The sequence below is a fragment of the Dipodomys spectabilis genome, unplaced genomic scaffold (genome assembly GCF_019054845.1).
Source record: "Dipodomys spectabilis isolate Male_0828 unplaced genomic scaffold, ASM1905484v1 ptg000069l, whole genome shotgun sequence".
Taxonomy (NCBI): domain Eukaryota; kingdom Metazoa; phylum Chordata; class Mammalia; order Rodentia; family Heteromyidae; genus Dipodomys; species Dipodomys spectabilis.
This window is the reverse complement of record NW_024870746.1, coordinates 5,765,954-5,792,117: the sequence shown is the minus strand read 5'-3', so window position 1 is coordinate 5,792,117 and position 26,164 is coordinate 5,765,954. Positions and strand designations below refer to the sequence as shown.

General features: G+C 44.8%; 1 protein-coding gene across 1 annotated transcript; it reads left to right on the top strand.

The window, feature by feature from the left end:
- Positions 1 to 337: 337 nt before the first annotated feature.
- Positions 338 to 25,767, top strand: Syt11 (synaptotagmin 11). Its single transcript, XM_042681532.1, has 4 exons — positions 338 to 588; positions 12,320 to 13,146; positions 23,942 to 24,065; positions 25,098 to 25,767. The coding sequence occupies exons 1-4, from the start codon at positions 555 to 557 to the stop codon at positions 25,406 to 25,408; spliced, it is 1,296 nt and encodes a 431-aa protein (XP_042537466.1). The 5' UTR covers positions 338 to 554; the 3' UTR covers positions 25,409 to 25,767.
- Positions 25,768 to 26,164: the final 397 nt, after the last annotated feature.

Sequence of the window (26,164 nt, the reverse complement as noted above, 5' to 3'; positions counted from 1 at the left end):
ATTATCTACCTACAAATCTGTTTTCTGAGATCTCTAGAACTCGCGATTCTCCGGCCTCACATTCCAAATGAGATCACAGATGTTTGCCACCCACTAAAACCGGCTCATACCAAAGCGGCTTTCCTCTGACTTTGGAATTTTTGCCTCTGACTCCCAGCGCGTGAGAGGGCGGGGCCTCGCCCTCGGGAAAACTCGGCAGAGGGAGGAGCTTACTCCCAAAGACTTCTGGGAAGGGGGCGGGGTCTGCCTTTCGGAACCTTTCGGACGGAGGCGGAGTCTTCCTGCCGAGGGTCATTCGGAAAAAGGCGGAGCCTATCTCGCATCAGGACCAGTCTCACTGCACCTGCATCCTTAGCTCAGAGCATCCCTGGAGCATCTTGAGAGGAGAACGCAGCTGACAACCAGGGACCGGACCGTCGCAGGAGACGTCCACCAGATACCTTCCCCCTCCCCTGATCTAGAGCTCTACAGCAGCAGCCTCGGTACTGACTGAGGAAGACTAGAGTTATCTGACCATTGCAAAAGCATTTATAGCAACAGCTTCTGATTACGACATGGCTGAGATCACCAACATTCGACCTAGCTTTGGTAAGTAGAGTCGGGCAAAGTAAGCTTGAAGTGGTCAGAACCGTTGCAAAGCCGAAAGGCCCAAGCAATGGGCAGAGAGTGAATCCCAGATAGGATCAGGCCTGAGGTAATAAGTAAGTGGTCAGTGAACAGCGCCTGAACTTGAGCTGTGGGGATGCAGGAGCTCGCCAGGCCGGAGGGCCACCGAGGGTGGGAATGTCCAGGATGCTAAAACCTTGTACGGTGCACTGTCAGCACTGCTGGAGGTGAAAACAGCCAGCGTGCGGAGGACGTGAACCCCTCCTTCTGTGGAGAGGAGAGGTGGGGTAGGCCGAGCCCTCCCCTTGGGGCACGCAGGGCGGTGCCCCTTCCTCCCCCTCCCACTTCTAAGGGCTGCGGGGGAGGGAGGTGGCAAGTGGGATGGGGCATCAAGATGGCAGCTTGGAGACTATGTGGCTAGCAGCCAGGGGAGGCGGTGGCCTCTGGGGAGAGAGGGGTGCGGGGGTGGGGAGCAAAAAGGAAGCCACTCCTTAAGCCGGTCAGCTGGATGCTGGAGCTGTGAGGAAGCCCAGCAAGCTCCATTCTGCATCGTAATGGTGGGGTCCTTCTGATGCTACCAAATGGCGCTTGCCGCTGCTAGGCTAGGGGATGACGTGATGTCTATTTCTGGGCCTCCTGGCAGCGCCTAGACTCTCCTTCCGGGGCCTTTGTTCCCTGTTTGCCCGGACTGGCTTTTCAAAAAAGGGGACTCACCCGCCTTGGTGCTAGCGGGGGCTTGATCCAGGCCTGAGAGGGAGGGGCGAAAGAGGCCCAGCCTAGGGGAGGCCGCTTTGTGTACCAAAGAAAGCATTACGTCATCTCAGAGCTGCTGGTCCCCAACCCAGCCAGCCCTGTGGGCTCCAAGATCGCTGTAACACTCCCTTGGTGCAGAAAGTGGAGTGAGAAATAGGTGGGAAAGTGGGGGAAACAAGCTTGAGAAGCAAGTCCTTTTTCCCCCCTTTCTTAGTAATTCTTCCAGAATTTACTGGAAAGAAAACTTCTTATGCTTGCTCACTAGTTACATAAATAAATAAAATCAATCTACCCTCCTTCTTTCTCTTCTATACTATGTGAGAGTTGCTGCTGCCAGCCTAAAACCGTCATGTGCTTTAAGAAATTCTGTCCTTCAGACAATCCAGAAGGTTTTGTGCATCAGAGTCCACAGACTGGGAACACAAGCCAGCTAGAAAATGGCTTTTCCCAATGGCTAGTAAAACACATATGGCAATCCGCACAACCCAGTGACTCTCATTATAAGGAAGACCTCAGAGGAGGAAAGTATTCAGACAATAAGTCTTCACGCCCATTAAATACTTATTCCTATTTATTCCCCAAGGGTCAATCCTATTTCTTTCTTATACTTTACTTTCTGCATCTTTTTTTTTTTTCAGTCATGGGGCTTGAACTCTATGCCTGGATGCTATCCCTGAGCTCTTCAGCTCAAGGCTAGTGCTCTACCACTTGAACCACAGTGCCACTTCTGGCCTTTTCTGTTTATGTGGTGCTGAGGAATCGAATCCAGGGTCTCATGCATGCGAGGCAAGCATTCTACTGCTGAGCCACCTTCTGAGCCCCATCTGGATCCTTTTCTTTTGAGTCCTAAGTTTTCCAAGTTTAAGTTCCTTTTTTAATCATATATGCAACCTATTTTTTCTTCCTTCTCTTTCATTTTCTTCTTATGTCCTCTTCTTCACAGATACCTTTTTCTAATTACAATTCCAGGGTCCTTGGAAAAATAGATGATATAGAATATAAGTGGTTTCCTTTAGAGAGAATACTAGTAGAAAGGAAAAAAATTATATATATATATATATAATCCCTTTTATGTACTGCATTTTATTTAATCTTAACAAAAATATAGTCACAAGATGAGGAAATGAAAAAAAAAAAGATCAGGAAATGACTAAGAATGTGGCTTAGTGGTAGAGTGCTTGCCTAGCATGCATGAAGCCCCAGGTTCCATTCCTCAGTACCACATAAACAGAAAAAGCCCGAAGTGGCTCTGTGGTTCAGGTTGTAAAGTGCTAACCTTGAGCAAAAGAAGCTCAGAAACAGTGGCCAGGCCCCAAGTTCAAGCTCCAGGACTGGCAAAAAAGAAAAAAGAAAAGAAGAAAAAAGAAAAATGATGAGGAATGAGGAAACCAAGACTCATGAAGAAAAAAATACTTGGATAAAGTAAAATGAACTAGTAATGATGGAGCTAGGATTTAAACCAAACTTTGGTTTAGCTGATACCAAAGCTTGTTTTCATCCCAATGTATTACTGGCTAACTTGATGGTAAAAGTCTACATTTAGGAAAGAAAGTGTTAATAATAAAGTCTGAGCTAGGTCAAATCTGAGCTAGGCGAATTGGAGGTAGAGTGGGTGGCTCAATGGCAGGGTGTTGGCATTGTATAGACAAGGCCCTGGCTTCAATCTCTAGCGCCATGAAACAGTAACACCACAAATAATCTATCTGAGCAAAGGTTAAAGGCACAGGTGTATCTCGAAGTTCTTTAGACCCTTCTCTCTAGAGAAAACTACCACTCCTAGCTTTTTCACTTCTCAAGGAATAGTTCATTTGAAAGACTTGCTTGATACACCAAAGTGACATTCTGTTATCCATGACCTTGAAGGACAAACAAGCAGTACAGGTCACACAATTTACAGCTTCTTTAAAATACTTCAGCCCTTTAACCCAAATTCCTTTCCTTGCCAACTTTTTGCTTAAAGCAAGACAGAGGGACTTCTGAGTTTTGGCATCTCTGATTTTCTAGTTTATTATTTGGGATATTTGGGGTATAATAAGCACTCAAATGTAGGAAACAAGATAGGATAGCTAACTAAGATTAGCTAACTAATCCACAAATTGAGCCAGGTGCCAGTGGACCACACCTGTAATCATAGCTACTCAGGAGGCTGAGATCTGAGGATTGAGGTTCAAAGCCAGCCTGGGCAGCAAAGTCCATGACACTCTTCAATTAACCACCAGGAAACCAGAAGTGGCGCTGTGGCTCAAGTGGTAGAGCGCTAGCCTTGAGCTGAACAGCTGAGGAACAATGCCCAGGCCCAGAGTTCAAGCCCCATAGCTAATAATAATAATAATAATAATCCACAAATGGGTGTATCTGCGTTTCTTCTTTTTCTTCCTTATCATTGTGAATAATGAGAATCCATCTTCCCTCTTTTCAACCCTACTGCCATTTTCTCAGAATAATAGTTGATGCATTGTAAGCAGAGTAGAGCCAAAGAATTCCACACCCATCTCCCAGTCTTGGCCTCTCAACTTCATTCCCAACATACCTGTCTTAGTACTACCCACTTTTCTCATAGAGACAATTAATATTCATTTCACTAAGCAGTAGCAAGAAGTCTGTAGAAATATCTCTGATTGGGTATAAACAGCCATTTATTCAGACTGTAGCCATTCTGATTGATGACTAAATCCAATCAGTTCTTCAAACAAGTATTTACAGAGCTCCTATTCAATGTCAGACACTTGGAAGGATACAAAGATGAGCAGGATGGGATTTCTGCCCTGATCTCAAGGGGTTTACCATCAAAGCTGCCACATTTTTTGTTTTTGTTTTTTTTGTTTGTTTGTTTTGCCAGTCCTGGGGCTTGAACTCAGGGCCTGAGCACTGTCTCTTGGCTTCTTTTTGCTCAAGTATGTATGTGGTACTGAGGAATCAAACTCAGGACTTCATGCATGCTAGGCAAGTACTCTACCACTAAGCCACATTCCCAGACCAACTGCCACCATTTTGTAAACCTCTCCCTATAAGCATTTTTGGGTTCACACTTTTAAACTGAACTATATTATTCAATATGGACATGAACAGGATCACCTTGATTTCTTTTGTTAATAATGGTTTTACTATTACCCACATTATTTTCAAGTGAAAACACCTTTTCAGGTCAATTTTCATTCATAGAGCCACAGAATGTTTATGTAGAAAGAATTTCAGAACCACATAGTCGAATTCTCACTGAATGATTCCCTTTTAGAATATGTCTGTTGTGGCATTATTGGTGGCTCTGTAATCCTACCTACTTAGGAGGCTGAGATCTGAGGATCACAGTTTGAAGCCAACCCAGGCAGGAAAGTCCTTGAGACTCATATCTCCAACTAACCAAAAAGCTGGAAGTGGAGCTACAGCTCAGATGGTAGAGCACTAGCCATGAGCACAAAAGCTCAGAGGCAGTTCAAGCCCCAGGACCAGCACCATGTATGACTCAACTTCTCAATTTGATTTTCAATACTGGCGGCCTCATGCTTGCTATGTAGCTTAAATTAGCCTCAAACTTATAGTCTTTCTGCTTGAGCCTCTTAAGTGCCAGGATTATAAGCATTGAATTTTTTTTGGAGGGGGGAGGAAGGTGGTCGTAGGGCCTGAACTCTGGGCCTAGGTGATGTCCCTCATCTCTTCAGCTCAAGGCTAGCTCTCCCACTTGAGCCACAGTGCCATTTCCAGCTTTCTTCTACTTATGTGGTGCTGAGGAATTGAACCCAGGGCCTCATGCATGCAAGGCAAGCATTCTACCACTGAACCACCTTCCCAACTGCAATGAAATTTTTTTATAAGCTGCTGAAAATTTTTCTTTTTCTTTTTCTCTTTCTTATTTTGCCAGTCCTAGGGCTTGAACTCAGGGCCTGAGCACTGTCCCTGAGCTGCTTCTACTTAAGGCTAGCACCTTAACTCCTGAGCCACATATAGCACCACTTCCTACTATTTCTGTTTATGTGGTATTGAGGAATCAAACCCAGGGCTTCATGCATGCTAGGCAAGCACTCTGCCACAGAGCCATATGTTTCTAATGAAAATGTTTCTAATGAAGAATTACTGCCTCATGAAGTAATCTGGGCCATTGTGATTCAGTTCTAACAATAATTTGACTCTTTATTAAGTCAAAATATATCTTCCTATAGCCCAAATACATTGATGTTGGTCATATGTTCCAAAGCCTCTTCCATCAAAATGTGTAAAATAATTATAACTGAAGATGATTCTTATTCCTAGATAAATTCCCAGCTCTCATTTCTTCTTTTTTTTTTTTTATATGGTTTCCAGATTTTTCCCTCCAGTCCTGTGGCTTGAACTGAGTGCCTGGGCACTGTCCCTGAGTCTCTTTGTGCTCAGGGCTAGAGCTCTACCACTTGAACCATAGCACTACTTCCAGCTTTTTCTGAATAGTTTATTGGGGATAAGTGTCTCACAGAGGCTAAGAATGTGGCTTAGTAGTAGAGTGTTTGCCTAGCATTCCTCAGTACCACACAAATAGAAAAAGTTGGAAGCGGCGCTGTAGATCAAGTAGTAGAGCACTAGCCTTGAGCAGAAGAAACTCAGGGACAGTGCTCAGGCCCTGAGTTTAAGCCCCAGGACTAGCAAACAAAAAAAGAGTCTCACAGACTTTTCTGCTCAGGCTGGCTTCAACCCGCGATCCTCATATCTCAGCCTCCTGAATAGTAGAGATTACAGGTGTGAGTCACCAGCACCCGGACCAGCTGAAATTTCTTTAAATCATGTGAAGTATGACTATTTTATTCTTTGAGATGTTATGGCCTACCATCACAGCACAAGCTATGAGATCTGCTTCTTGTTTTTCATTGATGATATAACTAACTAGGATTATAGGCATGAGCTACTGGAACAGGGCTTTGTTTTTAACTAACCTGATTATCCATAATGCAGAGTATGGACTATAGTGTCAGGCTGACCAGAATTTAAATCCTGTCACTGCCATCTACTACTATATAGCCTTAAGTAGACTTCTGAGTTCTCATGGTCCCCAATGACTAAAGGAAGGAATTAATCATCCATTAATCATCCTATTCAATAAGTTATTTGATTCAGACCAGAAAAGCTTTATCATACTGCCTCACAGAGACAATACACACAAAAGTTAGCTATTGGGCTGGGAAGATGGCTCCAGTGGTAGAGTGCTTGCTTTGCATGCATGAGGCCCTGGGTACAATTCCTCAGCACCACATAAGCAGAAAAAGAGGGAAGTGTCACTGTAGTTCAAGTGGTAGAGCGCTCACCTTGAGCTGAAGAGCTGAGGGACAGCGCCTAGGCCCAGAGTTATTAAGGCCCACGACCGACCAAAAAAAAAAAAAAAGTTAGCTATTTTATTGTCAGTCCTATGCAGAATGTTCTATATGTATTATGACTTTCAGATTAGGTAATCATGTTTGTAGTAGAAGCTGGTATTAGCCTAATTTTAGTATTGTGGTCATCTAAATTACTGAATCAAGCCAAGCTCTGGTGGCTCATGCCTGTAATCCTTGCTACTCAGGAGGCTGAGATCTGAGGATCAAGGTTCAAAGCCAGCCCAAGCAGGAAAATCCATGAGACTCTTATCTTTTTTTGGGGGGGGTCCGGTCATGGAGCCTGAACTCTGGGCCTAGGCTCTGTCCCTCAGCTCTTCAGCTCAAGGCTAGCACTCTACCACTTGAGCCACAGCGCCACTTCCGGCTTTTTTCTTTTTGCTTATGTGGTGCTGAGGAATCAAACCCAGGGCCTCATGCATGCAAGGCAAGTGCTCTACCACTGAGCCACCTTCCCAGCCCCAAGACTCTTATCTTCAAGTAACCAGAAAACCAGAAGTGGTGCTGTGGCCCAAGTAGTAGAAAGCTGGCCTTAAGCTGAAGAGCTCAGGGACAGAGCCCAGGCCCAGAGTTTAAGCCCCACAACTGACAAAAAAATAAAATAAATTACTAAATCATTTTCCCCAAAATTTATCAAATGAGATTGCCTAAAGATAGGCTTTCAGATATAAAGGTAAATTGACATTTATTCCTGATGGTGTGTGTGTGTGTGTGTGTGTTCTTTTATTTTTGTGCTGGAGCTTGAATTCAGGGCCTTGTACTCCTGCTAGGCTTTTTTTTTTTTTTTTTTTTTGCCTGTCTAGGCTCCTTTTTGCTCAAGGATAGCACTCTACCACTTGAGCTACACTATTTCTGGCTTTTCTGTGACTAACTGGAGACAAGTGTCTCACGGACTTTTCTCCCTGGGCTGGCTTTGAACTGCGATCCTCACCTCTCAGCTTCCTGAGTAGCTAGGATAACACCAGCTCCTGGCTTCCTGCCTGGCTTTTTTACTCAAGGCTACCACTCTACTACTTGAGCTACACTTCTATTTCTGGCTTTTCGTTGGCTCATTGGAGATAAGAGTCTAACAGATTCATCTGCCAGAAAAAAATTTAGAACCTTGATCCACTCAGTCAAGAGGCTGAGTAGTCAGGATTATAGGCATGAGCCACTTGTACCCAGATATCTCTGATATTTGTGATCATATTGTCCCCATCCTGGGTTTCTATCAGTCAAGACTGTTTTGAGTTTACTAACTCAATTATTAACTGAGCACATTATAAGCAATTATAAGGATTAGAAGGATCTAGAAATATAGCATTGAACAAAATAGATAATATCACTATTCTGATTAAACTCAACTAATAAGGAAAGACAAACAAATATAGGTTAGGATAATAAGCTCTATGAAGAAAAATGGAGAAGGGTGATGGGGCTATTATTTCACTTGGGGTAGACAGGAAGTGCTTCTCTAATAAGGTATGGTTTGAGCAGAAGCCCACAATAAGTGAGCCAGTTTACCATACCGATACCTATTAGAAGGCTGTTCAAAAAAAAAAAGAACGGTGTTCCAGAATATGTTGGAGTCACACTTACTGCCTTAGTTCTTCCTGACTTCAGAGACTTCCCACAAAAAGATAAAATAAAATGAGATGAAAATGATAAGCCTTTTTAGACATTTTTTTTTTTTTTTTGGTCGATCATGGGGCTTGAACTCTAGGCCTAGGCGCTACCCTTCAGCTCTTCAGCTCAAGGCTAGCTCTCTAGCACTTGAGCCACAGCACCACTTTCAGTTTTCTGGTGGTTTTATTGGAGATAAGAGTCTCATCGATGTTCCTGCCAGGGCTGGCTTTGAACCATGGTCCTCAGATCTCAGCCTCTTGAGTAGCTAGGATTACAGGCTTGAGCCACCGGCACCCAGCTCTTCCCTAGACTTTTAAGGCATGAAACTAGCTTGATTTCAATAAACTTGGAATCTAGGAGAACCTAAATCTAATTATATAAACAAGACCCTAGTTTTTTATATAAATACGGGGGGGGGGGGGGGAGTTGTTTCTCTTTAGTTATTTGTCTTAGAAATAATATATTAAATACCTGCTATATGTTTTAAATACCAAGGATACATCAACAAATAAAACAGATAAAAAGCTCTTTGCAGAGCTGGGAATGTTGCTTAGTGGTAGAGTGGTTCCCTAGTGTGCATGAAGCCCTGGATTCAATGCTTCAGTACCACATAAACAGAAAAAGCGGGAAATGGCATTATGGCTCAAGTGGTAGAGTGCTAGCCTTGAGCAAAAGAATCTCAGGGACAGTCCCCAGGCCCTGAGTTCAAGTCCCAGGACCAGCCAAAAAAAAAAGTTCTGTCCACATGAAATTTAGATTATAGAGAAATTAAATAATAAATAGTAAAAATTTGAAGCTGGTGGTCCATAGCTGTAATACCAGCATTCCAGAAGATGAGATAGGAGGATGGAGAATTTGAGGCCAACCTTTGCCAAATAGCAAGACCCTGTCTCAAAAACAGATAAATAGGGGCTGGGAAGGTAGCTCAGTGGTAGAGTGCTTGCCTTGCATGCATGAGGCTATGGGTTCGATTCCTCAGCACTACATAAGCAGAAAAAGCTGGAAGTGGGGCTGGGAAGGTGGCTCAGTGGTAGAGCGCTTGCCTTGCATGCCTGAGGCCCTGGGTTCGATTCCTCAGCACCACATAAGCAAAAAGAAAAAAGCCGGAAGTGGCGCTGTAGCTCAAGTGGTAGAGCGCTAGCCTTGAGCTGAAGAGCTGAGGGACAGCGCCCAGGCCCAGAGTTCAGGCCCCATGACCGGACCAAAAAAAAAAAGAAAAGAAAAGAAAAAGCTGGAAGTGGGGCTGAGACTCAAGTGGTAGAGCGCTAGTCTACAGCTGAAGAGCTGAGGGACAGCACCCAGGCCCAGAGTTCAGGCCCCATGACCAACAACAACAACAACAACAACAAAAAGAAAAATAAATATGATCAAAATTATTTATTCTAATATGTTATATTCTTTTCTTATATGCATGCATATAAATACATGAGAAAGATAAGGCATATAAAGAAAAATTAATCAGGGCTGGGAAGACGCTATTGAAGATACAGAGATTGAATACAGTTTTAAATAGGGCAATCTGGTCAGTGGTAGAGTGCTTGCCTAGTATGCTTGAAACCCCGAGTTAGACTCTTTTTTGTGTTAGTGGTGGTGGTCATGGGGCTTGAACTCTGGGCCTGAGTGATGTCCCTGAGTCTCTTCAGCTCAAGGTAAGAGCTCTACCACTTGAGCCTCAGTGCCACTTCTGGTTTTCTGGTGGTTTATTGGAGATAAGAGTCTCAAGGACTTTCTTGTCTGGGCTGGCTTTGAACCGCGATCCTCAGATCTCAGCCCTCTGAGTAGCTAGGATTACAGCCACTGATGCCCAGCTTGTGAGTTGGACTCTTTACTCTGTTAAATACATACATATATACATACATGTATGTATACAGTTAGCAAAGAAGGTCTTACTAAGGACATTTGAGCAAAAATGTGATACTTTCCAAAGTCTATTTCTTCTTCTTTAAAATATTTGTATTTGAAATACCTAGAAACTGAAATTTTTATTAAAAACAAATATTTTATTTAAAAATTATTGTAGGGTCTGGGAAGGTGGCTCAGTGGTAGAGCGCTTGCCTTGTATGCCAGAGGCCCTGGGTTCGATTCCTCAGCACCACATAAGCAAAAAGAAAAAAGCCAGAAGTGGTGCTGTGGCTCAAGTGGTAGAGCGCTAGTCTACAGCTGAAGAGCTGAGGAACAGCATAGGCCCAGTGTTCAGGCCCCAGGGCTGGACCCAAAAAAAAAAAAAATTATTGTAGGCCAGGCGCCAGTGGCTCACACCTATAATCCTAGTACTCAAGAGGCTGAGACCTGAGGCTCACAGTTCAAAGCCAGCCTGAGCAGGAAAGTCTATGAGACTCTTATCTCCAAGTAACTACCAGAAAACCAGAAGTGGCACCGTGGCTCAAGTGGTAGAACACTAGCCTTGAGCTGAAGAGCTAGGTCTTAAACTCAGGGCCTGGGCACTGTCCCTGAGCTTCTTTTGCTCAAGGCTACCACTCTACCACTTGAGCCAAAGTGCCACTTCTGGCTTTTTCTGTTTATGTGGTACTGAGGAATCAAACCCAGGACTCATGCATGCTAGTCAAGCACTCTACCACTAAACCACATTCCCAGCCCCCAGAGCTCTTCTTTGAACCACCCATCCACTTTTTTTTTCCCCAGTCATGGGGCCTGAACTCTGGACCTGGGTGCTGTCCCTCAGCTCTTCAGCTCAAGGCTAGTGCTCTACCACTTGAGCCACAGCACCACCTCCGGTTTTTTCTGCTTATGTGGTGCTGAAGAATCGAACCCAGGGCCTCATGCATGTAAGGCAAGCACTCTACCACCGAGCTACCTTCCCAGCCTATCCACATTTTTTAAACCCTTGGTCACCCAACAGAGACCATCTAAACTCAACTCCACATCCTTCCTCCTACCCAGTCAGTCAATCAGCACAAGCCAGTGCAATGTGAAAATCCTTTGCTGTATACTATATAATGTCCTTCTGAAACCAAAGATACAGCAAATTCCCTGTTTAATAGTTCAGGTGAGCAGATTCCCACTAAAAAAAAAAGGTGACTTTTAACAAACTTAGGGTGCAGCTTTATAGGAATCAAAAATCAGTATGAGTAAACCAAGTCTGTAAGTGCTTGGAAAAGGTCAAGAAAAGAACTGGGTCAAGTGAGTACATACATGAAAGATGGCTTTGTCATCAAGGAGCCTATAATATTACATTATAGGGTAGGCTTATGCCTATAATGCTAATTACTTAAGAGGTTAAGATATGAGGATCAAGATTCAAAGTCAGCCCAGGCAGGAAGGTCCGAGAGACTCTTATCTCCAATTAACTACCACAAAGCCAGAAGCCAGCTGTAGTCTAGTGATACTGTACCTAGCCTTGAGCAAAAAAGCTAAGGAACAGTATTCAGGCTCTGAGTTAAAGTCCTGGTACCAGTATAGCACAAAGGGGAAAAAAAATTGAAACAAGGTTTTGTGAAGAAATTAAACATATCGCCCAGGTATGGCAGGAAGGAAAGGGCATGATATCCAGGCAACAGTGGCTCATGCCTGTAATCCTAGCTTCTTAGGAGGCTGAGATCTGAGGATCACAGTTCAAAACTAGCCCAGGCAGGAAAGTCCCTGAGGCTCTTAATCTCTTAATTGGAGATAAAAAGCCAACTGTAGGGGCTAAGAATGTGGTTTAAGTGGAATAGTGCTTGTATGAAGCCCTGGGTTCAATTCCTCAGTGGTGCTGTGGCTCAAATGGTAGAGTGCTTGCCGTGAGCAAAAAGAAGCTTAGGGATAGTGCCCAGGCCCTGAGTTCAAGCCCCAGGACTGGCAAAATAAAAAAGGAAAGGCATTGGGCATGGGTTGGGTGGGGTGGGAAAGGAAGCCATCTCTAAGAGGAGAGAGAAGCTCCAAGACCAAGATGAGTGGCTTCTCCTGTGGAGGCCTGGTTACAAGTTAGCTGGGCTCCTGCAGAGACAATGAGTAGAGAGGAGCTATGGCCAGTAGTTGAAGTCCACCTGCCTTGACACATCTCTGGTCTCTACCTTCAGATGTGTCACCTGTGGTGGCTGGTCTCATCGGGGCCTCTGTGTTGGTGGTATGTGTTTCGGTGACTGTCTTTGTCTGGACGTGCTGCCACCAGCAGGCAGAGAAGAAGCACAAGACCCCACCGTACAAGTTTATTCACATGCTCAAAGGCATCAGCATATACCCTGAGACCCTCAGCAACAAGAAGAAAATCATCAAAGTGAGGAGAGACAAAGATGGTCCTGGAAGGGAGAATGGACGAGGGAACCTGTTGGTGGATGCAGCAGAGGCCGGTCTGCTGAGCCGAGACAAGAGCTCCAGAGGACCAAGCTCTAGATCTTGTATAGACCAATTACCCATCAAAATGGATTATGGGGAAGAGCTGAGGAGCCCCATTACGAGCCTGACCCCTGGTGAGAGCAAAACCACCTCTCCTTCATCTCCAGAAGAAGATGTCATGCTAGGATCCCTCACTTTCTCAGTGGACTATAACTTCCCGAAGAAGGCTCTGGTGGTGACAATCCAGGAAGCCCATGGGCTGCCCGTGATGGATGACCAGACCCAGGGCTCTGACCCCTACATTAAAATGACCATCCTTCCTGACAAGCGGCATCGGGTAAAGACCAGAGTGCTACGGAAGACCCTGGACCCCGTGTTTGATGAGACCTTCACCTTCTATGGCATCCCATACAGCCAGCTGCAGGACCTGGTGCTACATTTCCTCGTCCTCAGCTTTGATCGCTTCTCTCGGGATGATGTCATCGGGGAAGTCATGGTGCCATTGGCAGGAGTGGACCCCAGCACAGGCAAAGTACAGCTTACCAGGGACATCATCAAGAGGAACATCCAGGTGAGGATGGGGAAGGATAGTAAGATTGAGGATGGAGCCGGGTGCTGGTGGCTCACACCTGTAATCCTAGCGACTCAGGAGGCTAAGAGAATCACAGTTCAAAGCCAGCATGTGCAGGAAAGTCTGTGAGACTCTTACCTCCAATTAACCACTAGAAAACTGGAAGTGGGCCTGTGGTTCAAAGTGTTAAGGCACTAGCTTTGAAGAAAACAGCTCAGGTACAGTGCCCAAGCCCTGAGTTCAAGCCCCGCAACCAAAAAAAAAGGAGGGGGGGCTGGGGAGGTGGCTTAGTGGTAGAGTTCTTGTCTAGCATGCATTAAGTCCTGGTTTCAATTTCTCAGTGCCACATAAACAAAAAAAGCCAGAAGTGGCACTGTTACTCAAGTGGTAGAGTGCTAGCTTTAAGCAAAAGAAGCACTCACATCCTGAGTTCATGCCCCAGCACTGACCAAAAAAAAAAAAAAAAAAAAAAAACCTCAGGAAAGAAATGGAAAGGAGAGAGGAATGGCTGGCAAAAAAGGGGTTAGCTGGGCAAAGACAAGCTATGGTCAAAGTAAAACAGAGGGCCTCACAGATTACTTCCTCCGATAAGTAGCTGCTTGAGGAGAGACCAGCAGATGGCTTCTAAAATTCCACTTGGAGGTTATCAACCTGATGCTGTATCCAGCTATTTAGAGCAGGCTGGCCCACCAGTGCTATAACCTGCATCCCACCAGAGTATGGGGGCTAATTTATTCTCCAAATGATATCTGATCTTCCAGTAAGCAAATTTATTTGTTGAGAAACATCATAAAAATTTTTGTTAAGTTCAGGCTGGTAGCTGGTGGCTCATACCTGTAATCCTGGCTACTCGGGAGTTGAGATATAAGGATTGAGGTTCAAAGCCAGCCCAGGAAGGAAAGTCCATGGGGTTCTTTCCAATCACCAAAAAAAAAGAAAAAGAAAAAGTTGGCAAGCCCTAGAAACAGCACACACACACACACACACACACACACACACACACACACACACACACACACACACACACACACACACACACACACACACACACACACACACACACACACACACACACACACACACACACACACACACACACACACAGAGTTCAGTAATTTTGTTCTCTACTTTCTTTTCCCAGCCCAAACCTAAGAAGAGCATTATGTATATGTCTTTTTGTAGATGTTTTATAAATGCAACTTAATTGCTTCACCTTCAGGCACAAAGCTTTGCCACAGTGACCTCTCCTCCCCTCTCTCCATCCCTTCTCTCCTCTGTTTAAATTAGAAGGCTATGAACCCTCCACCCTGTCTTCTCTCCCTACTGCCACTGAGCCAATATTAGACTTTGAATTAATTTCACAAGTGGAAACAGTATGCCTCCACTCCACACTACTGGATCATTCATTTTTTTTCATGATTAGGAGGCAGAGTAGTTCTGTGGTGAAGCACTTGGACTGCCTAACTTCACTCTAGCTTATGGCTTTCCAGCTGCAGGACAATGGGTGAGTTACTGAACTCCTTTAAGCCTCTGTTTCCTCTGCTAATGACATTGCCTTTCTACAAAGTTATAAGGATCCAACCAGGTAATATACTTGGTATATTATTGCCTTGTGGAGTTCTTACTTTAATGGAGGAGAAAGACAAGCACTTTTGTCAATTATTATTATTATTTTTTGATCCAGTCGTGGGGCCTGAACTCTGGGCCTGGGCGCTGTCCCAGCTCTTCAGCTCAAGGCTAGCGCTCTACCACTTGAGCCACAGCGCCACTTCTGGCTTTTTCCTTTTTTCTTATGTGGTGCTGAGGAATTGAACCCAAGGCCTTATGCATGCAAGGCAAGCGCTCTACCACTGAGCCACCTTCCCAGCCCCTGTCAATTATTATATAGACAGTGTGGTAGGTGCCATAAGAAGTCCATAATACTTGCTGTATTCATTTTTCCTGGTCCAACTATTCTAATGTCTAGTCTTTTCTTCCAGCCTATTACCTGCATGCATGTACACACAACACGCACACACACACACACACACACACACACACACATTTTCTAGCATTATTCTTAAGGTCCTTGAAGATGTTCATTCTATTTCATGATGTTTTACTTGCTGACAGTATTAAGCATTACTGTTTACTCAGTGATTATTCATTTACAATTCACCCTACCTCCACATTAGATGCACAGTAGACAATGTTTTCTAGATGATCAAACCCTTGAGATAGGTACACTAGTATGCTAATTTAAAAACCAAGAAGATAAGCCAGGCACCAGTGGCTCATACCTGTAATCCTAGCTACTCAGGAGGCTGGGATCTGAGGGTCAAAGTTCAAAGCCAGCCTGGGCAGGAAAGTCTGTGAGACTCTTATCTCCAATAAACGACCAGAAAACCAGAAGTGGCTCTGTGGCTCAAGTGGTAAAGCTCTAGCCTTGAGCTGAAGAGTGCAGGGACAGAATCCAGACCCTGAGTTCAAGCCCAATGACCAACCAAAAAAAAAAAAAAAACCAATCAAGGAGATATTCCAACAAAACTTGGATAACCTGTAACATTCCAGTATGTCTTGATTAACCCAAGAAGCACTGGCCACTGGCCATTGCTGCAACAAGGGGACCATACGTCCCCCTTTTTTTTCAGAGTTTTTCTTTATTGTAATTATAAAAGTGGATGTCTACAGGGTTACAGTGACATAAGTCAGGTAAAGAGTATATTTCTTTTTGGACAATATCACCTCTTTCCTTGTTCTCTCCCAGGTTTTCCCTCCAATCTTCACCCACAAGTTGTATAGTTCATTTTCAACATAGTGTCTAGTGAACAACACTACTACATTTGTTCATCTTTAGTCCCTTCATTTCTGTCCCTGCCCTCCTCAAAGACAGATACATGAATAAACAAGACAAAAAGAAAACAACAACAAAAAAGAAAAAAAAAACTTGTTTCTATTTCCTGGAGTTCATTTTGATAACATACTTCTCTCTTAACACTTTTTCCACTTGCAAGACCACTCCAGACTCAGAGGAGCTGAGGGATCAGAATTGGCAGAGAAGCTCCTGGAACTGAAGAGTAGAGTGAGCAGTGACTGCCAGGAAGGCCTATCACTAAAGAAGGATTCTGTGCCAGGCTGAGGGTGGAGTGGCAGGGGGGACATTCTCTGGGTACATTTATGCTTCTCTGTACCCATCCCACTGCAATCAGCCCAGTTATGTCCCAAAAAAGTGCTCCTGCCACCTGGCACACTCAGATCCACCTCATGGAGGCCAGGGAAGTCTAAGAATTGTGAAGAATATTAGAGGCATTGGGTCAGAGGGTGAAGTAGGCGCTTGTCCAATGCCAGCATACATGAGACTTCCCAGAGTTCAACACTGCAAGTTTTGCATCCAGAGGTTGGAGTCAGTGGCTGGACAGAAACTGAAGAAGTAACTGGAACCTTCTCTGCCTTTTCCTCTCACCCCCCTCTTTCCTCATGGCTCTGCCATCCCTTCTCTCTTTCCTGTGTCCCATCTACAGCAGCTCCAGTGCCCCATTCCTGCCTTCATCCGTCTCTCCTCACAGAGGAATCTTTCCCAACACACCCTTCCCATAATCTCAGCCTGATAAAGCCTCCAGCCAGCCAGACTCTCCCAGACAGCTCATACACTTGCACTCTAAGCCTGGGGTGGGAAGGAGGTAAATGATGGCTCTGGGCCAAGCTGAAGCTGGGAAGAGTGGCAAAGAAAACGTCTGATTTGGGCTGGAAACAAAACAACTTCAAATCCAGGGCACTGGGCAGAGAGCACAGACAATAGCATTTGCTACACTGCCAGGGGCTCTTGGTGAGAGCCAAGTTTCTTTCCACTTTATTAACTCCTTTCACAGGGAATAAGCCATGGCTAGGATCCTGAGCAACACATCCCCAGGAGAGGCCCCAGACAGGATGCCAGTGCCTGTTGCATCCCCACACTAGAACTTTCAAGCCAGGCTAAGTCCTTTTTCTTCTTCTAGTTCCTATGGGTAGAACTGAATTCCATCTGCATCATGCCTAGTAATTCCTTTTCCTAGTAACTCATCCCTAAGAACGTGTACCCTCAAATCCTCCCTACTATAGCAAACAATCTTCCCTTTTGGCTCTCAAGATACATTAGCTGGGGCTGCTCTGGACATTCTACACTACCTGTAAAGAGATCCCCCGCCCCAGCCTTGGAAGTAGAGTATGACTCAAGCAGTAGCACACCAGCCTTGAGTGAAAAGATAAGCAAGAGTTTTAGGCCCTGAGTTCAAGTCCTAGTACTGACGAGAGAGAGACAGAGACAGAGACATTAACAGAGAGATTTTTCCTGAGCTGTGTAACTTATCCTCTTATAGCATGGAACAAAATTATCTTCCTCCAAAGATTCCAGAGTGGTAACTGGCAAGAATTGCATTTCTGGATGAGGGGCAATGGTTCTACCTACAATCCCTGCTATTTGGGAGACTAACATAGTAGGATTCAATTTGGAGCCATCCCAAGGGAAACAAAAACTTAGTAAGATCCTATCTCAAAAAACAACTGTGATTCATGCCTATAATCCTAGCTCCTCAGGATGCTGAGATCTGAGGATCAAGGTTCAAAGCCAGCCCAGGCAGGAAACTCCATGAGACTCTTATTCCCAATAAACCACCAGAAAATCTGAAGTGGGGCTGTGGCTCAAGTGGTAGAGCTCTAGCCTTGAGCTAAAGAGTTGAGAGACAGCACCCAGGTCCGGAGTTCAAGCCCCCAGAACCGACTAAAACAAACAAGCAAGCAAACAACAACAACAAACAACCAGGGATAAGGTGGTGCATAGCTTGTAATCCAGCTATGGGAGGCGTAGGTGCCATAATTAAATAAAATTAATTGTATTTCCATAAATTTCCTGTCTATTACTACATTTCCTGGCCTTTAATGGAAAATTCATCCCTTGTCTTCTACTATTATAGTGTAAATGATTTGAGGAAACCCAGAACTGCTCATCATTTCTGACTAGTCCATTTTACTGCCTGACCTAGGCTGGAAAGCTAATGTGGTCAAGGCTAGTGCTTTACTACTTTGAGCCAAGCACCACTTCCAGTTTTCTGGTGGTTTATTGGAGATAAGAGTTTCATGGGCTGGGAAGGTGGCTCAGTGGTAGAGCGCTTGCTTTGCATGCATGAGGCCCTGGGTTCTATTCCTCAGCACCACATAAGCAAAAAGAAAAATGCCGGAAGTGGCGCTGTGGCTCAAGTGGTAGAGAACTAGCCTTGAGCTGAAGAGCTGAGGGACAGCGCCCAGGTCCAGAGTTCAGGCCCCACAACCGGACCCAAAAAAAAAAAAAAAGAGTTTCATGGACTTTTCTGCTCAGGCTGGCTTTGCACTGCGATTCTCAGACCTCAGCCTTCTGAGTAGCTAGGATTGCAGGCAGAGCCACCAATGCTGGCTATCACTGATATTTATTAAAAAAACAAGTAATTCTTGATTGTTATGAAAGGAAAAGAAATGCCAATATCAACTATACCCAACATCTCTGAGGTAGTCTTTGGAAGAATTTTTTTTTACATAACAGTTTCATTTTCTAATATTTTGTGATAATTAAGTAAATGAACATTCCCATAATAAATCTCCCACAGAAGAGAAAGGAGGTGGTACTGAGAGAGCTAGGGAATAAAGAGAAAACAGTGGAGAAGGAATGACTGACAAAGTAAAAAAATATAGAGTTGTTAGATTGCCTTATAATTTCTTCAGGTCATGTTAATGGCCTGGGACAATGGTCATGGGAATGAGAGGATTCTTACAATCTCAGCTTTACAGGGACCTTAGAGGTCATCCAGTCTCTCTGCAGGAACTGAAAAGAGAGAAAGAAAAAGGAATGCCAGTTTTCTAGGAACATAAAGAGAGTTGTTACTGATGTGTATTTGGGGAAGAAAAGAGAGAGCAGTAGTTGAATGGTAAGGTTTTGTTTCTTTTGTTTCCTCATGGTGATTTAGAGGAGAAGTGGCTCTCAGGACTTCTCCCTACTTATTGAGGGACGAAATATCCACCTAGTGTAGACCGTGTCTAGAAAATCACTCTAAAAGAGGTTGCTCCGCTAAGTGGAAGGAATCAGATTTATTCTCACCTAGTCTTTCATTTATCCCAATGCATCCTTTAGGTCCCTGTTTAGTCCTCAGTTCCACTGAGGAAGAAACGTGCTCTCTGAGAACACAGGCTCTGCCAGGCATAGCTGAAGTCTTTTCTCCCCTTGTCTTCTTATCCTCCAACAGGGTCTTTGTTTCACCAGGCCCAGGGACTGGGAAACAGATTCCTCACTCCCTGGCCTCAATGCAGCTTTTCAAAAGAAAGAGCCATTGACCGTACTACTTGGAATGGGAACTGGGTGGAAAGAGAAAGGGAGGGAGAGAGGGACAACATTAAACTCTGGCCTTGGGTGGAATGGCATTCAGGTGGCAGTGTGGATGCAGACTGGACCATCACAAAGGGACAGCTGGATGGGGATGGATACTCTGCCCAAGTGACATGGCCAAAGGTGAAGGAGGAGATCAGAGGAAGAACTGTTGCCTGAGGAGTGATTTTAGGGAAGAAAACAATTGAAAGGGTAACTAAAAGTTCCCCTGCTTTCCCAAAGAACTAGGAAAGGAGCAGGAGGCTTTTGATTATAAAAATTTTATTATAGGGCAGGAAATGTGGCTTCGTGGTAGAATGCTTGTCTAGCATGCTTGAAGCCCTGGATTACCACATAAACAGAAAAAGCCAGAAGTGGTGCTGTGGCTCAAGTGTTAGAGTGCTAGCCTTGAGCACAGATTGGCTCAGGGACAGTGCCCAGGCCCTGAGTTTAAGTCCCAGGACTGGCAAAAAATAAATAAATAATAAAATAATGTATATTAAATAAATATTTTATTATCTTATTATAATAGATAACTTTGCCCCACTCTTGTGTTTTCTCTATAACTCAAGCATGAAAAGTCCTTCAGTCCTTATCATAAGGCCAGTATGTTTATAAAAGATGATCATACAAGCTGTAGTAAGTCAGCAGTTTCTGAACAGAGTTGATCAAGTACAAGACCAGACTGCTTGCATATAAGAAGGAAAACATGCTTTGGGGGCTGGCAATGTGGCTTAGTGGTAGAGTGCTTGCCTAGCATGATGGAGCCCTGGGTTCGATTCTTCAGTACCACATCAACAGAAAAAGCCGGAAGTGGTGCTGTGGCTCAAGTGGTAGAGTGCTAGCCTTGAGCACAGAGAGGATCAAGGACAGTGGCAAGGCCCTGAGTTCAAGCCCCAGGACTGGCAAAAAAAAAAAGAAGGAAAACATCCTTTGAAACTTTATCAGGGGCTGGGAAGGTGGCTCAGTGGTAGAGTGCTTGCCTCGCATGCATGAGGCCCTGGGTTCGATTCCTCAGCACCACATAAGCAAAAAGAAAAAAGCTGGAAATGACGCTGTGGATCAAGTGGTAGAACGCTAGCCTTGAGCTGAAGAGCTGAGGGACAGCGCCCAGGCCCAGAGTTCGGGGCCCACAACCGGACCCTCTCCCCCCCTCCCCCCCCCAAAAAAAAAAAAAACCTTTATCATTACTGGTGCTTGAATTCAGGGCCAGGACATGTTCCCTTGGCTAGCACTCTGCCACATGAGCCACACCTTTATCTTGTTGCTGGTTAATTGGAGATAAGAGTCATGGACTTTTCTACCCAGGCTGACTTCAAATTTTGATCCTCAGGCCTCAGCCTCCTGAGTAAGATTAGAAGTATGAGCCACCAACACCCAGCTAAATTTTTATGTGTGTGCTAGTCCTGGGGCTTGAGCTTAGCGCCTGGATGCTGTCCCTGACCTTCTTTTGCTCAAGGCTAGTGTTCTACCAATTGAGCCACAGCTCCATTTCTGGCTTTTTGGTAGTTATTTGGAGGTGGCTCACGCCTGTAATCCTAGTTACTCAGGAGGCTGAGATCTGAGGATCATGGTTCAAAGCCAGCCCAGGCAGGAAAGTCCGTGAGACTCTTATCTCCAATAAAACCACTAGAAAACCTGAAGTGGTACTGTGGCTCAAGCTGTAAAATGCTTGCCTTGGGCTGAAAAGGGCAGGGAAAGTGCCCAGGTCCAGAGTTCAAGCCCCACAACCAACAACAAAAAAAAAGAGTCTCACAGACTTTTCTGTGATCCTCAGATCTCAGCTTCCTGAATAGCTAAGATTACAGGTGCAAGCCACTAACACCCAGACCAGCTGAAATTTCTTTATATCATGTGAAGTATGACTTTTATTCTTTTTTGGGGGGAGGAGGCCGGTTGTGGGGCCTGAACTCTCGGCCTGGGCACTGTCCCTCAGCTCTTCAGCTCAAGGCTAGCACTCTACCACCTGAGCCACAGCGCCACTTCTGGCTTTTTTCTTTTTGCTTATGTGGTGCTGAGGAATCGAACAGGGCCTTATGCATGCAAGGCAAACACTCTTCCACTGAGCCACCTTCCCAGCCCGACTTTTACTCTTTGAGACAAGTTATGGTCTATCATCATAGCACAAGCTATGAGATCTGCTTCTTGTTTTCCATTAATGATCTAACTAACTTATTTGCTGCTGCCATTCTTTTCTGCCCTATATGTGCCTGGCCAGGTTGTGGTCTAGTGTGGGAGTTTCTTGGGGGTAGGCTCCCCATTGTCCTTTTCCTGTGCCTCTAGCACAGAGCCTGGCACTTCGTGGGTGGATGCTAAGTCATTCCTGTGGTTTTGTGACGTACATAGACTAGTGATAAGTACAGTCTAGTTTTACTCCATTTAAGGAGAATTTGTACAAAAGATCACATTTCTTTGGGAGCTTTAAGGAATAGAAAGCATAAAGTTTGGTACAAAGGGATTATATAGTCCAAAAATTAACTATGTCCTTAAGTCCTCAAACCTTAGCAATTTTTGTTTTCCTGGTCCCAGGTTTCTGTACTTTCTAAGCTAGAAATATAATAAATAGTCTTCTTTTTCTTCTACCTCCGTAACATTTGACATCCAAATGGCTAATAAAGTGTAAAAAATCCTTACCATCTCTCCTGAGACATTTCTTAAGCTGTGTCCCATGTCCAGACCCAGGGCTTCATACATGTTAGGTAAGCACTCTACCACTCAGCCACATCCTAGCCTAGCCCTAGTTTTCAAATCAAAAAATTTTAACCACAAGAACAAAGTGAGAGAATACTACATGTTCATCAGTAGCTTCCAAATCTGAACTTATTTATTCTTCCTAATTATCTTATGAGATAGATACTGTTTTTACCAATTTCCTTTTTTTTGTCGGTCATGGGGCTTGAACTCTGGGCCTGGGCGCTGTCCCTCAGCTCTTTAGCTCAAGGCGAGTGCTCTACCACTTGAGCCACAGCGCCACTTCCGGTTTTCTAGTGGTTTATTGGAGATAGGAGTCTCACGGTCTTTTCTGCCCGGGCTGGCTTTGAACCGCGATTCTCAGATCTCAGCCTCCTGAGTAGCTAGGATTACAGGCGTGAGCCACCAGCGCCCGGCCTTTACCAATTTCCATTTTACAAATAAGGAAACTGAAGTACGCTGAACAACTTGTTCAATTATTGATAAGAAGTAACATTCAAGCTGGCTCATCCCTATAATCCTAGCTACTTGGGAGGCTAAAATCTGAGAATCAAAGTTCAAAGCCAGCCTGGGCAGGAAAGTCTGTGACTCCTATCTCCAATAAACCACCAGAAAACCAGAAGTGGTGCTGTGGCTCAAGTGGTAGAGCACTAGCCTTGAGCTGAAGAACAGCACTCTGGCCCAGAGTTAAAGCCCCACAACTGACAAAAAAAAAAAAAAAAAAAAAAAAGAGGAAGTAATAGTCAGCTGGGTACTTATAGCTCATGCCTGTAATCCTAGCTACTCAGGAGACTGATATCTGATTACTGCAGTTCAAAATCAGCCTAGGCAGGAAAGTCCTTGAGACTTATCTCCAATTAACCACCAGAAAAATGAAAGTAGAGTTGTGGTTCAAAGTGGTAGAGCCTTGAGTGAAAAAGAGCTGAGGGGTTGGGAATTTGGCTTAGTGGTACAGTGCTTGCCTAGCATGCATGAAGCCCTGGATTTGATTTCTTAATACCATATAAACAGAAAAAGCCAGAAGTGGTGCTCTGGCTTAAGTGGAAGAGCGCTAGCCTTGAGCACAAATGGGCTCAGGGGACAGCATCCAGGCCCTGAGTTCAAGCCCAGGACTGGCAAAAGAAAAAAAAGAGGAAGAAGGCCAAGAAGGAAAGAAAGACAGTCAGGCTGGGTACAAGGAGCTCATGCCTATAATCCTAGCTATTCAGGAAGCTGAGATCTGAGAATCACAGTTTGTAGCTAGACAAGTAAAAACAAAGTCCATAAGGTTCTTGAATTAACCAGAAAAATGCTACACTGAAAGCATAACTCCAGTGGTAGAGTGCCAGCCATGAGTGGAAAAGCTGATATGAATATATGGCCCTGAGTTCAACCCCTAGTACTGACCAAAAAAGAAGGAAGGGGAGGAAAGGGGAGTAGAGTGGAGAGAAAGGAAGGGAAGGGAAGAAAAGAGAAAGAAAGGGAAGAGAAAGTAAAATAGGCATGATTTAAGTCCAAGCCCTTCTGGATTCAGAGTTCGTGTTGCCTCTCCATGTCAATGATTTTATTTGATACTAGGAGTAAGATCATGCTTCCTTTCCTCTTCCCTGTCAAAGAGAGCCATTGGAGAGTTTGGACTTCTTTCCTATATACTCCTCCTCCCTGTGCTTGCCCATCTCCATACTGTCTTCCCACACCACACTGTCTGCCCACTGCTCACATCTGTGCCTTTTCCTGCGCCCTCTGCCGGGATTCTCACCTGCTGCTTCTTCCTTACAGAAGTGCATTAGCAGAGGGGAGCTCCAGGTGTCTCTGTCATATCAGCCTGTGGCACAGAGAATGACAGTGGTGGTCCTCAAAGCCAGACACTTGCCGAAGATGGATATCACCGGTCTCTCAGGTAGCAGCTATTTACTTCAACCTATTCCTAACTGTTTGAACCACCCTGACTCCTTGACTGTGGCCCAAGAATGGCTCCACATTTCAGGATCCCTGGCCTCTTTCACCTTTCTCTATTGCTCTGGTTGAGCAGGCCCATGGATTTCCTTAGAAGGGAGGTGCTTTGGGTAAGCAAATGAGGCTTTTATGACTGTTTTTTGTTTTGTTTGATTTTGTTTGGTCGGTCATGGGGCCTGAACTCTGGGCCTGGGCGCTGTCCCTCAGCAATTCAGCTCAAGGCTAGCACTTTACCACTTGAGCGTCAGCCCCACTTCCTGCTTTTTCTGCTTATGTGGTGCTGGGGAATCGAACCCAGGGCCTCAAGCATCCAAGGCAAGTGTTCTACCACTGAGCCACCTTCCCAGCCCTTGCTTTCTTTCTTTCTTTGGTATCAGTCCTATAGCTTGAACTCAGGGTCTGGGCACTGTCCCTGAACTTTTTTTTGGTCTGGTCGTGGGGCTTGAACTCTGGGCCTGGGCGCTGTCCCTCAGCTCTTCAGCTCAAGGCTAGTGCTGTACCACTTGAGCCACAGCGCCACTTCCAGCTTTTTTTTTTTTTTTTTCTGCTTATGTGGTGCTGAGGAATCAAACTCAGGGCCTCATGCATGCAAGGCAAGCACTTTACCACTAAGCCACCTTCCCAGCCCTGTCCCTGAACTTTTGTGCTCAGCACTAGCACTCTACCACATATGCTGGGGCCAGCTTTGAACGACAATCCTCAGATCTCAGCCTCCTGAGGAGTTAGGATAACAGGTGCACCCTACTTCTGTTCTATTCTTGTTTAGTTCCCTTCACCCCTTGTCCAGGCAATCAGGTTCACATATAGTCTGTGTGCATTTATTTTTTAATCACTGAGGGCCATATGGGGGTGGTCACCAAAGCTATGAGCAACAGAATTCCCTCTGAAACAAAGTTCCACCATGAAACTATCATGATATATAGGAGGACTGGGTCATAGGCCTCTCTCTCTTTTTCTCTTATCTCTCTGGGGGCCCCAGATCCTTATGTCAAGGTGAACGTCTACTACGGCAGAAAGCGCATCGCTAAGAAGAAAACCCATGTCAAGAAGTGCACTTTGAACCCAGTCTTCAATGAGTCTTTCATCTATGACATCCCCACTGACCTCCTGCCTGACATCAGCATTGAGTTCCTTGTCATCGACTTCGATCGCACTACCAAGAATGAGGTGGTAGGGAGGCTGATCCTGGGGGCACACAGTGTCACAACCAGTGGTGCTGAACACTGGAGAGAGGTCTGTGAGAGTCCCCGCAAGCCCATAGCCAAGTGGCACAGTCTGAGCGAGTACTAATCCTGTTCTTCTCGCTGCTAACCCACAGCCAGGCTGGGGAGGGGCGTGGCAGGGGAGAGAATGACAGAGAAGTGGACTCAAAACCTCATTTTAGTTGTACAAGAAAATTTCGTAACAAACCCCACAGAGAACATCCCACATGACCACAGCCACAGATCAATCCCTAGCAATGACATTTTTTTTCTCTCCTTTGCAAGGCACTAGAACTTCTTTTGTTTTTTAAAATGGGGGGAAAAAGAGAGGAAGAGATCCCCATAGGTCTATATATAACAATGTAACCTTATACTTGCATGTCTAATACAAACTAAAGAAATTAGCCTAACTGCCAATATCAAGTTGCAGATTTTAATCCATGAAAATTGTGTTTTGTGCCGAATTGTATTTGCTGATTACCTGAAATTGGCCTCTTTTATTTTCAATTGGGCTTTCTCTGAAGAGTGACTCCCACCCCAGTCCCCCCATCTCTACAGAAGAAAACTTTGCTCTTGTAAAACTTCATATTTTCATCATTCTCATCTTTTCTCCTGTGTGCATTTATTTTATGTATCTTATATCTCTGCTCTTTGGTTGAACTCAAGGTCTAGAGATTGGTCTTAAGCCAAGAAAGAAAGGTGGGAAAGATAAGGCAGGGTTTGAGCAGGGGGAAAATCATTAAGGAGTGGGGTATCTTTTCTGTTAGTCTCTTGCTATAAAGGGGTAAAGGGAAGTCTGTGACTCTCTGATCACCCTAGTGAAGCACATAGAACAGGACAAATT